Source organism: Leptodactylus fuscus, chromosome 1 (genome assembly GCF_031893055.1).
Source record: "Leptodactylus fuscus isolate aLepFus1 chromosome 1, aLepFus1.hap2, whole genome shotgun sequence".
In the NCBI taxonomy this organism is placed as follows: Eukaryota; Metazoa; Chordata; class Amphibia; order Anura; family Leptodactylidae; genus Leptodactylus; species Leptodactylus fuscus.
In genome coordinates, this window is record NC_134265.1 from 294757955 (window position 1) to 294775828 (window position 17874).

General features: G+C 39.4%; 1 protein-coding gene across 1 annotated transcript in view; it reads right to left on the bottom strand.

Moving 5' to 3' along the window:
• Positions 1-17874, bottom strand: part of NEK1 (NIMA related kinase 1) — an 81679-nt gene that overhangs the window by 24209 nt on the left and 39596 nt on the right. Inside the window, exons 20-25 of the mRNA XM_075258165.1 lie at positions 16435-16497; positions 15805-15900; positions 7126-7305; positions 6455-6517; positions 5908-6127; positions 1372-1515 (exon numbers count right to left, since the gene is read on the bottom strand). Coding sequence (XP_075114266.1) covers positions 1372-1515; positions 5908-6127; positions 6455-6517; positions 7126-7305; positions 15805-15900; positions 16435-16497 — 766 coding nt within the window. The remainder of the gene's footprint in view (positions 1-1371; positions 1516-5907; positions 6128-6454; positions 6518-7125; positions 7306-15804; positions 15901-16434; positions 16498-17874) is intronic.

Consider the following 17874-nt stretch of genomic DNA (forward strand, 5'->3'; position numbering starts at 1 on the left):
TTTGCAACCCTCTGGGCAATGTTGCCCCTCTAACCACCCAGATACCATGATAGCTATTGATCAGGGCATCTGAGGAGTTATCCGTGGAAGTTGATATCAGAATCTGGCAGCTTGCCTCAGGTCCTAGTTGTGTAATACAGTCACAACCAAGAAATCATTCATCTTAACCAGCCTTATTTGTCTATAAGTAATTTTTAAAGGGACTTTCTGGATCAAAGTATCATATTGGTGGAGGTGAGACTCCTAGCACTTCCATTCATAGGAGGTTGCAGACATTCAGTTAAGAAGATTGCACAAGAGTGTGACTGGATTTGCTTGCGAGTGAAATTGAAATATACACAAACCTATATACATGATCCATTTTTTTTTTTCCAATAATGTATTACAAAAATTATTTTATTTTGACCCATGATACATGCAGTTGATTTAAGGTGTCTATAGCCTTTAAAAGGGGTTATCTGTTTTGTAAGATTGATGGGATAGGCCCTCAATATTAGATATGTGGGGGGGTCATAAAACCAGCACCCCCACAAATTATCCAGTACTGAGACATCGTGGGAGAGCCACGTTGCTCACTTGTGTAGATAACCCTGTTGTGAATGTAGCAGTGGAGGAAAAATACGAGTCCCCACTTTTTACACTTTATATAGGGAGTGCCAAAAATAGCTGAAGTACAGCACTGAAATAAGCAGGGGTGCAAATCTTGCAATCGATGGGGTCTCAGTGGTCGGACCTCCACCAGTCAGTAATTTATCCCCTATCCTATGAATAGGGGATACATTTTCTCAGCAAAACCACTTCAAACAACTCACACAAAAACATAAACCCCTGTGTGGTGCTTTATCTACAATGAAACATGGCTGAAATGAAATCCATGTGGCTATGACATTTTCCTGGATGTAAATACAACTGGTACAAGATCCCACCACTTTACATATTGACTGTGAAAATCCATTAATAATAGAAAACACATTGCTCAATGAGTGATATACATACCCACACATTATAAAACCCCTTGGGTTTTTTTGGTTCTTTGTAGTTAGATACTATTACACAGCCATCATACTGAAAAATATTTGTACATGGAATACAAGACATCTTGTATTTGGTGATAACACATGTGATTTTGTTTATGTATCAATATATTGTCATATTGAAATGGGTTGTCCAGGATTATTGAGAACATGATAACTTTCTGCCAGAAAACATTGCCACCCTTGTTGCATGGGTTACATCTGCTATTACAGTTTAGTTCCATGTATTTGAATTGGGCTGAACTACAACAACACTCAAAACCTTTGCACACGTCTGGTCCCGACATCCCCTTTAAGGCAGTCTCGATCATTTGCTTAATGTCTACACAATTCTCACCACTGGTGTCTTGCAGCAGTTCGGTCTGGAGCTGGAGCTGTGCTTCACCCAGGATCTTCACAACTGACTCCGCTGGACTCTTCCCCCACTCACGTCTTTGTCTTTCTTCCAAATCCAACTTTATTACACCACCAACAGTCTTATCTAGAAAGAAAATAAAAAAGTGAATTATTCTGGGTAAAGTCTTTTCCAATCACACAGTCACTGAAACTCATGGGTTAAGTTTTGTTCACATCTTGGTTATGGGTAAACATATAGCTCTGTATTACAATGAATAGTACAGGTGAATGTAAGAAACTTTGTACTAGATCTTCATTAGAGAAATAGGTTTCCTTTTTTACTTATCAGGCTGTACTACTTTTTACATAGAAACCTATGGAGAGGGAATGTAGGAGAAGCAGGGTGAAAAAGTCACACAAATAGTTACAGCTGCTAAACTCTGCTACCCTCTTATAACACTGCTATGTAAATAAACAGTGACGGAAGAGAAGGAGAGGAGCCTGATAAATTGGGAAGGAAACAGATTCCTTTATAAGATATATTACAATGTTTCTCATACACACATGTACTATTCATTTATGTTATAACTTGCTTTATATTTGGAGGTATGCTTTAAGGAGCCTAAACACATGATGCAGATTATGTTTGAGCAAAGAAAAATAGGGTCGGTTACATTTTACATAGCCAATCCTTTTGATTTCAGGTGGGAGACCCTGCCAGAGGCGAGAGCTACCGTCTTCCTCTCCTCTACCCATTCACAGAATACACTTGGCAGAGACTGGGTTGCATCTGTATGGGGAGGTCAAGAGGGACACCATTCAGCCAAATGAACATTTAGTTGACAGCTATTGGAGGTGTATGGCCATTTTTACAGAGCTACTTGCACTTAAAAACTTGATGCACATGATGCAAATTGCATCTGCAAATGGGAAACCACCTTTTGTCCTGTTATGCTCATTCAGATGGAGGAAAATGAAGAGGAACTTGAGGTGGACTTCCTCCTCAGATACCTCTTCATTTTCTAGCCCTCGGGTTGAAAATGAATGGGGATGATCAGCTGACTGTCTTGTGGCATGAGCTCTGCAGCTAGTCAGCTGCAGAAACCGTTGATAAAGCAGGATTTTTTTATTTTTATTTATTTTTTTAAGTTTCCAGCTCTGATCTCTGCCTCCCATTGAAAACGAGCGGCAGATTCTGGGCATAATTTGGCGCTGACTTTGAGGTGGAATCATACCCTTATAACCTTGAAACCAGGGGTCAAGCTCTAGCCTCACAAGATGTAAAACGGACAACACATCCATTTCACAAGATGTTAATAGAGAACACATCCATTTCACAGGGTGTAAAGGGAAAACACATACCCATATATAAAGGGAGAACACATACCCATATATAAAGGGAGAACACATACCCATATATAAAGGGAGAACACATCCATATCACAGGGTGTAAAGGGAAAACACATACCCATATGTAAAGGGAGAACACATACCCATATGTAAAGGGAGAACACATACCCATATGTAAAGGGAGAACACATACCCATATATAAAGGGAGAACACATACCCATATATAAAGGGAGAACACATACCCATATATAAAGGGAGAACACATACCCATATATAAAGGGAGAACACATACCCATATATAAAGGGAGAACACATACCCATATATAAAGGGAGAACACATACCCATATATAAAGGGAGAACACATACCCATATATAAAGGGAGAACACATACCCATATGTAAAGGGAGAACACATACCCATATGTAAAGGGAGAACACATACCCATATATAAAGGGAGAACACATACCCATATGTAAAGGGAGAACACATACCCATATGTAAAGGGAGAACACATACCCATATGTAAAGGGAGAACACATACCCATATGTAAAGGGAGAACACATACCCATATATAAAGGGAGAACACATACCCATATATAAAGGGAGAACACATACCCATATGTAAAGGGAGAACACATACCCATATATAAAGGGAGAACACATACCCATATATAAAGGGAGAACACATACCCATATATAAAGGGAGAACACATACCCATATATAAAGGGAGAACACATACCCATATATAAAGGGAGAACACATACCCATATATAAAGGGAGAACACATACCCATATATAAAGGGAGAACACATACCCATATATAAAAGGGAGAACACATACCCATATATAAAAGGGAGAACACATACCCATATATAAAGGGAGAACACATACCCATATATAAAGGGAGAACACATACCCATATATAAAGGGAGAACACATACCCATATATAAAGGGAGAACACATACCCATATGAAAAGGGAGAACACATACCCATATGTAAAGGGAGAACACATACCCATATATAAAGGGAGAACACATACCCATATATAAAGGGAGAACACATCCATATCACAGGGTGTAAAGGGAAAACACATACCCATATATAAAGGGAGAACATATACCCATATATAAAGAGAGAACACATACTCATATATAAAGGGAGAACACATACCCATATGTAAAGGGAGAACACATACCCATATATAAAGGGAGAACACATACCCATATATAAAGGGAGAACACATACCCATATATAAAGGGAGAACACATACCCATATATAAAGGGAGAACACATCCATTTCACAGGATGTAAAAGGAGAACGAGTTTCCTTCAATGTGACACACTAACTCTAAGCAGATTTTGCATTGCTGTAGGGAGACTATCACTTAACCCTAAAAACATTTCCATGGTTCTATTAAGAGTATTATCTCAGTGACCTCTATGAACCTTTTTATGAGTCCAAAATTTGGGACCAGACATGGCCAAGTAGTAACAAGTGTCTGGTGCACATTTCTGGCTCAGCTCTCCAGCCTGGGCTTCCTCTATGCTGCATGAGCTGAGCCACTTTGTAGATCTCAATGCTCGGTATGAGTTTTGTTTTTTGGCTGCAGGGAAGCTTAAACTGTAGAAATATGTTGCTAATGTGAAACTGGATATTACAAAAACCCTGTATAATAACTCTTTTGTATCGTACATCTGCATTAAGGTGTTTTCTATTCCAGATTCTTTTTAATATGAGCCCATGTGGTTCTGTTAATACAGTTTCAGTAATGCGAAAACCCCATGTGGAGTAGTCACAGAAACTTTACTATTAGTCCGGATTAAGCTCCTTCGCGTACCGTAAATAAAATCAGGTAGTGACAATAGGTAGCATAATACATTTTAATGGAATGCGTTATTCTCTTTACGAGCCACAGACTCACCATGCTTTCCTGCACAGGTGCACTTCACTACACCATATGAAATAGTGGCTGCTCCAATAAAAATCAGATTAACAAATAGACCCACAGTATACTAAAGAATAAATACCGCCTGTATATAAACTTACACATCAGTGAGTTCACAAAGTGTACTGTGTCCAATGCACACTCCAGATAGATTTATATTTTAGTAGGTAAGTGAGGCTTCGTTCACACCTATGTTGGAGTCTCTGTACAAGACCCCGTCGCAGATTCCGGTGAAAATCAACGGAGCAAAACCCTGCGTGGAGGAAACCTAGTGGACCCCATTATAGTCTATACCACTGTTTTAGCTGGCGGGCTCTGTGTCGGAGAGCAGGCGCAAGTGTGAACCTAGCCTGAGTAGTCGCCATGTGAACAGCACGGTGTCCATACTATCAGTGAATCAGCTCTCTCCCCTTATACCCAGCGGGAAGTCTCAGTACATACCAAGCACTTATTAGTAAGCTAATAACTTACAGACAGCCTTGTCTTCTACGACTTATTATGTCTCCTAGAAGAAAAGCTTAAGCTATAAACTACATCATCTAAAAATACTTTTGACAGAAGACTGGAGCTTCCGAACATGAAGATGATATACTGTATGTACATAAATGTTCAAAGCTTTTCTGAGACTTTAAAACTCATGGCCTATGTTTACAACAGGTCATCAATATTAGATCCCATCACTCTCAAAATGATGGTATATCCTAGGGATAGATTAGCTACAGCAAAGTTCCTTTTAATCGCATGCCTAGTGTTTTAGGTTACTTTTCAGAATAGGCTGCCGTGTGTGTACATGAAGAGTAACACTATTTTTGGTCATTATATGGCTTATATTTTGCAGTTTTTAGAATTTTTATTTTTTATTTTTTTTATTCAGGGTCTTTTTTTTTTTTTTAATCTCATGCTCACTCCTCCCCCTCCCCTCTCCATAGAAATCTATAGACATGAGTTGTGTGATCTGCAGTTCATCTGGAGACGGATAGTTCAGGGATTTTCACAGTGGCGCACAATTTATTATAAAGAAGAAGGAGCAGGAAAACACCCTGATAAAAGTCAAGAAAAGGCATTTCTCTCTGATAAGGTATATTATAAAGTTTCTTATAATCGCTGGTACTATTAATTTATGCAAAGTTTGTGGAAACTACAATGCCTAACACCTTATCAATGCAGATACAAATAAATTGCTATGATGTAAGATCACTGCTGGAGGTATAATGTATATTTCTTTATGTACTTACTGTCAGCGGCACATATAGTATCATCTATTAGTGTGAGTTGTGCAAGGGGAATTACTGGATCTTCTGCTTGCCACTTTTTACGGTCGCTAACATGGCTTTCTTGTTGCTGTTCAGTATCACCACTATCAGTCTTCGCTGGGATATCTTCATTTGTTGAGGTCACCTCTTCCTGAGCTTTAAGGTTCTGGTTTAATCTCTTGAGTATTTGACGTTTTTCATTCTAAAAGTAATAAAACAATATTAAATAATTCCATATCAGCCAAATAACCCTTTTGTGTAATAAAGTATATATCCTGAGCTGAAGACAATATAAATGATATCATGTAGTCTGCATGGGATAGCATCCTATATGAAAGCATCTAATACTTGTCAATTCACATCACAGTCACCTTAAGGAATTCAGGCTAAAAGAACGTCTGATATTAGACGTCATACAAATGCATAGCGTCAAGTGATCATATATTGATCCCCATAACAGAAGAAGAAGGGGCATTTTCAGAGACTGCTATTGTGATAAAACATTTGCAGTAAAACAGTGTATACTAACTTGGATTGATGAATCTGTTTTTTTGGGGTCTTCTGGGTTTTCCCTGATTTCTGCTACATCAACCTGCAGCAAGGAGAAAGGGAAGGAAAGTTAAAACACATTTGGCTCTGTACACACTACATATAAGGCTTTATTTGTTGGAACAATTCTCTGGTGTATATCTTTGATGTATGGTACATCAAAAAAGTAAAAAGCAAGAACAATCTGCTGTGTTTTCCTATACAGTAGGAAAAAAATAGGTTTACAATTTACAGACCTATAGACTCTCATTTTGGTTAATGGTAAATGAAGCATTTCAATCTCACAATCCACTAGGAGATTTTGCAGTTAATATAAAGATTTGTAGCAAAAACTGCAGTTCCAGGAGCCCTGATGATTGGTACGGGGACTTCCACAACAAGTTTACCAAAGTACTCGTGCACACTATCCGGGCTTCGAGAACTGCAGTTTTTAATACAAATCTTTATAATATTACGCCACGGAAAATACTTATCACAAAATGTGTGTGACGTTTATCCCGATATGGAGCAGAACATTAGGCATTGCAGTTGCTAAGTTATTCTGTGCCCCTGGCCATAAAAAAAACCAAACATACATATATATATATATATATATATATATATATATATATATATATATATATTTATTTATTTTTTTTTAAGTGAACATACAGCTCCAACTTTCTTCAACGCAGAGGTCATAGAGATGGCTGGTGTACTAGGTTTCACGTGAGACAGTCCTCTGACTGGGGAACCTCCAACATCTGCATGAGATGCATGGCTAGGAGATCCTGGAGTTGGTCCTGCAGCATTCAAAGGCACATTAGGATTCTTGAACCCTCGAGCAGCCAACTAAAACATAGATAAATAAAAAGAAATAAATAAAACCCAAAACAGTACAGATAGAGACAGGTTATAATAGAAAAGTGATTCCAAGTTACACTCAATTCATACAAAAGTGGAGAGAGTCTGCCATGCACAGTATAGAATCCGTGCAGCACCCGAGTTATTCACAGACCAGTTCACCTCAATTGTTGAATCGTGAGCGTGAAAACAGTCAAGAATCCTATTCACATGAGCGCGCTTATCAGCTATGTGGCCCCATGATCCATGAGAAATAGTGTATGCTCTATTCGGTCAGCTTGGACTAAAGCTTGGACTATCTTCAAGATAGTCCAAGCTGACCGAATAGAGCATACACTATTTCTCATGGATCATGTGGCCACATAGCTGATAAGAGCGCTCATCTGAATAGGCACTTAATAACATGTATACCTCCAAGTGATTATTATCGCTATAAAAGATCACTCTGAAAGCTAAAATAGAGTAACACTATAAATCTAAACAATGTAGAGTATACTAAATCTCTCTGAACCAAGTTGCTAAGTGCTTGTGGTAAGATCGTCCACTTAGCATTAACAGTCAGTCATATAGATCTGTAATATCTGCTATATATGAAGCCATTCTAGCGGCACTTTTATAGTATCAGGGAGCTTACACATGACAGTCATATAGTGAACACCCACACATGTGGTCACCCATCTTGCACAGTATACATGTATAATACTTTATCATTACACAATTAGTCAGAACTGCTGGTCAAGAGTCTGAAAAACGTAGTTGACAACTGTTTTGTCAAAAGAGGTGGTCAGCAGGCAGAACCGCACATACCCAAAACCATCAATTGTTATCTCATGATCATCATGGGCAGAGATCAAATAAATGGTAGAAACTCTAAAATGGAAGCAGCAAACACAGGATCCACCACTGACAAAAGGTAATGGTCACTGCTTACCATCCTCTTGCCCATGACCATGCACAGGTCAGACAGCATACACATTATAAGTGTTGTAGTCAAGTGTTGGGAGCATGCGCTACAGTCTATAAGAAAGTGAAGGATAACCTACTGTACCTAGATTGGCAACCTTAAGAAGGAGATGGCCATATACAGTGTCCCTGTCCAAGACAGATTATCAACCCCTATGTTGTGTATTGTAAGGTTTTTTTTTTGATATAGTGAACATTTCATTGTCCGCTGGATTGCCATGTTATTTGCTGTATTTTGTTTGCATGTGCCACATCTTGTACCACAGGAGTAGTTACTTTGGCAAGTCTTGTGGAAAGAACCTTGCTATAGTTTGAGGCTTCTGTTTCTCCTGGGTATGGGCACACTACTTCAAATTGGCATTCATGTCTTTTTGAGAGTTTGTCTGCTCGGTGGCTCGGCCTATCCTGCCCCCATGTCTAGCAGCTACCATGTCACAGAGGCCTACTTAAATATGGAAGGGAGTATCGCCTGTGTCATTTTGGTGACTGAGGTTTTCCGTGAATCTGTTATGTGAACATCTGGTGGTTTTACATCTAAGACAACCAATCTACACCAGAAGTATTGCACAAAGCAAGATCAGTAGGAGTCTATATCCGGCGTGGTTACATTACAGGTCCATATGGCCACTGTAAAAAAAAGATCTTTAAATGTTTGTAACAACAGCTTAGGCAAGATGGCTGTCCCCATAGTCATGTACAGCAAATGGAATAAAAACATCTACCATCAAAAAATACAAAAAAATAATACTTCTCAGTATTTGGGTTAAATAAAATAAAAAAATGAAATAAATGTGAAACATTTCCTGCCACGTTGACATTATTATAACAAATAAGTCATGCAAGTATATAATGTCATTATTATATCAGCAAGGTTATTGAGAGACGCAGGTCTTCTACAGGTCACGCCGTTCCAACTCGATCAGGAAATAAAGTAGGATTATAAAGCTTGCCATAACATATGAAAAGCTAGTATTGTCCAAGTATATATGATATATATACCCACGGCCTTATTATGTTCTACAAACAGCCAAACTACCCACCCACCAAGCATAAAACCACATTGTAAATGGGATCTCTTAATGGATATTTAAGCACTAAAGATGAAATTATGGATCTCCTCAGGGAAAGCCTTAAGCAAGAAAAAGTCATTTCTTCCTTCAGACACTTTGGGGAGCAATTTCAGCTCTGATTTGGTGCGTAAAAGTGCTGATATTCCAAATAAAATAAGGCTCAACCTGGATAAGGCTTTATGAGCAGGTATGGAAAGTACTGGCATTATCTGCTCTCACATCTGCATTTCCATTATAGTCTGCAGAACAATATAAAATGGAATGCGTGCGCTAAAAGGCTGAAACGTAGAAGAGAATTTGTAGTCTTCACATCCTATAGAGCTGTGATCACTGAATGCCGGCTGTGAGATCGGCTGGCGTTTTGTACATTAGGACATTACCTTGTGTATTTACTTCCCATAAAGCCCTGGAGAAAGCCCAGCAGCTTCATATAAAGTGCACATTAAGTTAAGTTACAAGCTTACATTATGGGTGTATGTGTAAAGAGGAGACGTTATGTGTTCTGCATCTCAACATGTCACATAAACATGCAGACATGAATACGTGCACCTGGGAGACCACACGGGAGCCGCCCCTGACACCCGGCTACGGGCACAATTAACCTTTCACCAAGGATGAGAATTGCTGGCTGCAGGTGATAGAATGTTTTCTAATGGTGACAGATACAAATGTGACGAATAACACGGTCTCATCACATACTGCATACTTGTAATAGGGAACATTCCATGCATAAAGGACCAAGTCATCTCACCTGGCATGTAGATAATACATATGGTATGGTTAGCAGATATTGAGGTTTAAGAAGCTTACAAAAATTATATTACTGGATGAGAATGATAATAACACGTTACCTTTATTACAGCGCTATGGTAAGTAGCACTCAAAAAAGAAGCTGAATGAATCTGAACATAACACAGGATGTACTCTAACAGCATAAAAGAAGCTACACAGCATGAAATGGAAAGGCCTAAAATCTAAATATTTAATATCTCCGGGCTCAGGATCTTAAGAAAAATTCCCCAAGAGTTCCAGGCAGCAAACCCAATGCAGTCAAGTCCTACTGCAGAGGAAAGTCTCAACAATGGAAGGCAGTGGGTAGATTTACTAAGATGTGTTTAGTAAGACACTCTTAGGCTGGGGCCCCACGGGACGTAAACGCCACGATTTGCCCGCAGCGGAGACGCTGCGGGAAAAATTGCGGCGTTGTACAGTGCAAGCAAAGGGGATGGGATTCATGTGAATTCCATGCCCATTTTGCGGAAAAAAAGACAGTGCGGACACGATGCGATTTGCAAAGCTGTTGTGGCTTTGCAAATCGCAGCATGTCAATAATATCTACGGAAACGCCAGCGGCTTTCCCATAGCCATAAAAAAAACCAAAAAAAACTTGAAAGTCTTCAGTAGGTGATACCTTTTTTAATGGCTAACTCATAATGATGACAGATTATAACGTTTCGAAGCTCCCGGCTTCTTCTTCAGATATAACTAAAAACAATTTCTTAAGGCTGCATATTTATGTACAACAGGACACATAGGGATAGGATTACAGGAAGGAGGTGGGAAGAGGCTTATTGGTATATACACGTAAACAGTTCCCATGTTCTTATCTTTATGGCTGTCTAAGTTCAGTGATTTCTGTATGTTAAGAGAAAGTCCGCAGAGGAAAACTCTGTGAACTTTCTCTTAAAAGCGCTGCGGAAAGAACCGCAATGCGTTAACTCAGCAGTTCTTTCTGCAGCGCTTTAGCGCTGCGATTACGGCCCGTGGGGCCTTAAACTTAAATCGGCAGCTGCCCTAGCATAAGATGTCCAAATTTATTAATCAAGAGACGAAGACACCTACAATACAAAAAACACAAAAAGGCCCCTTTGTGTGGGACCTTAAAGTGGGTAGAGAAAAGTAGATTGAGATATCCCTGAAGTCTGTGTAAAACTGTTCCCTTTGTGGTCGTGTCAACCACATCAGCTATATGCACTTATTTGGCAAAGGATCTCCTCAGGGAGCCGCTATCCTAGGAATCTTGCCATGGATAATCCAGGCCAGAGACATGCAGAAATGATCAGTATTGAATTGTAATAAAAACCCAAGGTATTCATGTTTTGGGGTAAAATCCCTTCCCGAGACTTCACTCTAGCTAGGTATTCTATTTATACCTACACACACTGGCAGCCATGTGGTACAGGTGAAAGGTCATAATGGCTGACGGAATATAAACTAATATCAATGTCCTGTAACAAAACACACCTATAAATACAATAAATTTATTTACACTGGATGGATATTGTACAACTGGCGTCGTCTTCTGGAACATCTAATGGAGCATGAATACCTTGGTTTTTCTTTGAATTGTAATACTGGTCATTTTGACAACTTTTATTAATAAGTGTATACCTCTTCAGAAATTTAGCGCATCAGTTCCATTTGCCAGGAACTAAAAATGTGCACCAGCTAGTCAATTCCAGGCATTATTAATGGTAGTTTTCTGAGGTAAGTATGAATCAATCTGAGAAGGCCACCCCATTCCTTGCCGCCTTCAATATGAACTAGCAGACATGGGAAAAAATAGAGAATTGGAGCTAAAACACATAAACATAAAACATTTTTGCTCCAGACAACTGGCATACATAGATCGGTATAACTGGATCTATTAACTGTGTAATACATTATAAACTAACAGATTACTGGAGACCACTATCAGATTTGAAGAGGATCTACAGACTCTCCTGACATGTCTATTTTAGTATATACTTGTATTAACCACAAAAACAATTCTGAAACTTTTTTTTTTTTTTTTATAACTCTGTGTTGTACTATTCCACTGTTAATCCTGCTATAAAATCTATGAAGAAATTGGGGCATACAATTTTGCAAAGGGGGTAGTAACACCCTGTTGTCAATAAATTTATCATTGTTTAGGAGGAATAACAGAGGAACGTCACAATGTAGAGTTACGACAAAAGATGCTCCAGAAATTTTCTTTCATGAGTAATACAGGTAATACCCAATACAGACTTCAGCAGTCAGAAGAAGGGACAGGTCCTCTTTAAAACAGCAGATATTATTATTTAAAGGGGTCTGGTTTTAGGTATAAGCAGGTAAAGTCTTAAAAAAAATAACACACTAAGGCTAGATTCACACTAGCGCTCAGTCTCCTTTAGGGGTTTCCCCGTTCCGCTTGAAAAATGTAGAGAGAAAAGTCCTGCGGACCCAAAGAACGGAGTGCCAAACACTGGTGTAAACCTAATGTAAAAGATACTTCCCTTCTAAATCCCTCACCATCCCAGCACGCAGTCTTAGCTGCTCTGCAACAGTGTTTAGTGACACAACTGCTGCAAAAATGTCACATGATATCAAGATGCAACAGCAACGATGCAGCCCCATCAACAAACACTGGTGGGGAGAAGCTGAGACTAAACACTGGAGTAACAGGGGATTCAGAAGATAAGTACCTCTTTACTTGTTTCTAAGATATTCTGTGACCTATGTTCACCTGTTTTTGGAAACACTCCTTTAATAAATGTCTGATACAGCACTAAGCACAAGATGTGACATATTTGCCATTTCTTCCTTTCTGACACTAGAGAATGGGAAAATTATGTAATGGTTGACCTAATACATCTCAGTCTTTAGATAAAGGGTAAGCACGTATTAGGGCAAAATAAAAAAATAAAATAAATGTAAAATGAAAAATCTTATCTTTCACTTGGTAATGCAGACAATATAGTCAGTGATTTTCAGACTAGTAATCCCACCCAAAGCAAGCTCTGTCAGCATTAAAACAAAGGTGCTATGCAGAGCAGGGAAACATAACGAAAACGAAAAATAAGTACTTCTGAGCTGCAATGGAATCATCTGGCGACCATTGACGCTGGGTTCACACTAGTGCCTGGACTCTGTTTGCAGGTTTGCATGCACAAGACGGAAACCTGTCAGACCGGGTCCGGCCGTGAGCGTTTTATGCTCTCCGCTGCGAAAACATTTTTTTTTAAACTGGACACAGAGTACTGCATGTCCGACTGTGTCCGGTTCAAAAAAAAACAAACCGGTTTCGTGTCTGTTTTGTGCAGGAAACGGAAACCTGTATGAACGGAGACCGGGCGCAGATGTGAACGAGCCCTTAGTCACATATAGGTACTTTTTTTTTACTCTCCAAAAGTAGTAAATATATGTGACAAACCAACTCTTGCTGAAGTTTCAGGTGTCCATAACTCATCTCTAGAAAATCAGATAAGCACTATTATAGATAGTTATGTACAATAATAATAATAATAAAAAAAACAAACCAAACACTAACTATTGGCAGGGCAACACGGTGGCTCAGTGGTTAGCTCTGCAGCCTTGTAGCACTTGTGTCCTGGGTTCAAATCCCACCAGGAGCAACAACTGCAAGGAGTTTGTACGTTCTCCCCATGTTTGCATGGATTTCCTCCCATTCTACAAAGACATACTTAAATGAGAAAAAAAAATGTACATTGTGATCCCTACCTATATGGGGCTCACAATCCACATAAAAAACAAACAAAAAAAACACTAACTATTGGTTTCTTGGTGCTGGAGAGCAACCATTACTATTGTATCTTTCCCATGGTATTTACAATTTTTTTAAAATGCCTTTAACAAAAAAAACAAAAAACAAACACCACAGGGTGATGGGTTTGTTTGTTTTTAAATTTTTCCGAAAATGATTTTACTTTTTACTGCCATTAACTCAAACTTTCTTTTGCAACAGCTCAAGGAAGGCAGGGACAATATAAGCTGTGCAAAAGGTCAGGACAAATACACAGCTTATAAGGTGTTTTTTATGAAGTGCTTCTTTTGGCCTTTAATTAATGGCTATCTGGAGAGTCATAAAAAACACCAAGACTACTCTCATGTCAATGAGTCTATTGTAGTGTACAGAAGACGGAATGTAAGCTTCTGGAGTTGACAGGTTTATTTCTGTCTGCTTTGGGTACATAATATGAAGTCAGAGTGTCAGTGCCCCATACTTTACTACACACTATAACACAAACACCACCATACGAATCTCTGGGGAAATCAAAAGGTGGCGATACTGCTGTGCTGGAAAAAACACCATCAGACACATTTACGTTGTGTCAGAGCAGCAAATAGAAAAACATTATAAATGTCATCTGCTACCCACAATCCTTTGTGGAGCTGTGAAAAGTTAAAAAAAAAGAAGTCACAAGAAAACAAAGAATGTTAACCTTTCCAACTAAAGTAATGGATACAAAAATGTATCAAGTTATCAAGTTTCTGGAGATATCTAAAGTGTAATTGTCTAGATTTTAAAAGAAACTCTGAACCAGTTGCTTAGTTTTAGCCTGTATTCTGCTTGCTTCGTACCCTATGGATTATAAAAAAATACCAGTCTGAATCTTCAAAATTTATCAGAATTCAAAACCCTGCTAAGAAAAATCTAGACCCATATGCTGAGCAGTGCCATATGTAATAAATGCTGCCTTCAGACCTTGTGCCCATTAATCGTCAAATATATGGAATGAACTTGTCCTTCCTTTGTAAAATGTAATAATGTATGTGACTGCAGCCAGCGCAGAGGAACGTGGCCTATAGTGGAGGGTGCAAAATGTTTAAAGGGGTTGTCCAGGCAAAACTGGACAACCCCTTTAACTTTTAAATCAGCCAGGGGCAGTGAAAAAAAACAAAACATAATCACCTGCCCCAATGCTCTGCGGTCCTCCCGGCGTGGTCTGGTCCTTCTACATCACGGGTCTCTTCTGGACTTCTGAAGCCGCTGATTGGCCTCAGTGGTCAAGTAACTGCTTAGGTTAATCACCGGCCTCAGGAAGAGACCACAGGTAGTGACATCGCATGCCATTTGCTGATTGGCCTCCGCATCCAGTGTCCGCCAGATAAGTTAAGGTAATCGTAACTCCTGGGAGAACACCTTTAAGGTTGCTTCCCCTTGTACGAAGGATATTCATTGTGGATTTTGGTGCAAATTTTGAAACAGATTCACAGTATGTATTACCCGCAGTGTGTAAACGTTAAGTCTGTTTTCAAAACTCACAGAAAGACTTGACATGCTTTATATACAAAATCTACTATGAATATCTTAGTCAGAGAAGCTTGTACCATCTGCACAATTTCACTTAGGACTCTCGGTGACCTCTTATAGCACAGGACATGTGATTCAGAACATGAACTCTACGCGCTTGTCTTGTGTACTCACACCACTATGACCAGTCCTGGTTATCTGCATCCTGATGACACACGACATCAAATATATGTTCTTTTTTGTGCTTTTGAATGTTTACTGCAAAATGTTCAATAAAAGTTTCTCTCTCTTTTTTTTTTTTTTTAAAGCAAAGTATCAATCACTCCACAAAGTTCAACTACATCCACTCCATAGTATTAAATGTCCATAAGAACAGAGGATGAGCCACTATAACTATACAGAAGTATTGTTCACGTCATATTATTCATTGCTTACATGTTCGTCCCAGGCTCTTTTTTCCTTCTCATCCGCTTCTCTCCTCTTTCGTTCCAGCTCCTCTTTTAATACAGCCGCTCGAGCACTTGCTTGGGCCTCCAAAGAGAAAAAAAAAAAAACCCAGAAAGGTCATACGAAGCAGATCATGAACTTGGTCTAGAGTTAGCTCATGATGACTAACATATGCACGAAGACAAAATAGACATAAAAAAGTATTGTTAAGTGTTTATGAGAAGGGATGGATTGCAAATCTAGACAGGATATGATGCTTCAGATTCACTGGTAACCAGGCTGAGCGAGCGCACTATTTCTAATCATATTTCATACATATTGAGCTGGTATGTCAGGAACATACAGCAAGACTTCGGCTGAAGGCCTTAGAAGCAGATGTAATGGATAACAAGAGGATTATTCTCTCAAGAGGCAAATGTTATGTACAAAGAATTCAATTTCTAAAACAGTGAATCATAGTCTATTGGAATTGCAGTTTTAATGAATGAACGCTGAGATGGAGGTTGCAGTAAATCAGGCCATGGAGGTCAAAATCGCTCTGCACATTATCCAATGTCAGTAATCTTATAGTGCTAGCACTTCTAAAAACAGTGACTGGTTGGTGAACTTCCATTATACCTTTAAAGCTTCAATTTTCTTTCTTCTTAGCTCAGCTTCTTCTGCACCCTTCTCACCTTCTCTCTGGTTCATACAAGACAAAATACAATGGTACAAATTATGTACATACATATATACAAGTGGATAACTAATGTCATTAAGGGGTTGTCAAGGGTTAAAATGAAGAAACAACACTTTTGGTTATGTGGCATTTATGGCATAGGAGCCCCTTCCCATTCATGTACTGAGCTGGAATGCCTGTTGCAACGCACTGATGCTTTTTTGGGAGAAAATAAACAAACACTCTGCTAATCCCAGACAATTGTATTAACTAAAGCAAAACTGTAACCATCTTCCTTAGGGCAAGTTCAGACATGGGGCGCCCGCGCGGGTTTTGACGCAGTGAGCCACGTCTTTTTCTGGTCAAAACCCGCCTGCCACGACCATCGCGGTTTTCCCCTCCTATGTCGGCTCAAATGAACGAGCCGACACAGGAGGGTGCTGCCGCTAGCATGCCGCGGCTTCCGCCTGAGGAAAGGACATGTCGCTTCTGTTCTCCGCTAGCAGCAGCCCGCCACTAGTGGAAAAAAGAAACCCGGCGGTCTGCATAGACCACCATTGTAAAGGGGCGGATTTTGAAGCGAAATCCACTGTCAAAATCCGCCCCTTTGTTCACGTGTGAACGACCCAACATAGCAAAAAATTATTTGACTGGTTTAACCAAAAATGAACTACTGTATATAGTAGAGTATAAGCCGAATTTTTCAGCACAGTTTTTGTGCTGAAAGAGCCCCCCTCGGCTTATACTTGAGTTATACTTGGGTGGGGTGGGAGGGGGGTCTATGATCAGCCGCAATAGTAAAGTATATACGGTAATCTCCCATAAAATAGTGAAAAAAAGAAGCTTTAAAAAATATATAATAAAAAAATAAAGTAAATAAAAGTTCTAAATCCCTCCTTTCCCTGGAATACATATAAAAGTAGAAAATGACTGTGAAACACATACACATTAAGTATCCCTGTGTCTGACAGTGCCCGGTCTACTGAATATAGGGTATCTGCAGTGCTCCTGTTCCGTTGGGAAGGGGTTAATAGGAGCACTGCAGATACCCTATATTCAGCCAGACTGAATTCCAAGTGGGGGAATAAAAAACCTCAGTCCTCAAGCTCAGGGAAGGGGCAGGCAGACAACCAAAACACTCCCTCTCCTTCCCCAGCGTCTACTGCACCCAAAAACTCCGACCATTTTAATTTTTGAAATTTTCCAGTAGCTGCTGCATTCCCCCCCCCCCCAGGCTTATACTCGGGTCGGCTTATACTCAAGTATATACGGTACTTAAAAAGGGGTTTGCAGGCTAATATTATTTATGCCCTAATCTAAGGATAAGTCTTCAATATCAGATCAGTGGGACTTCGGCACCCAGGACCTCCACTGATCAGAAATTCAGCTAATTTACAGAG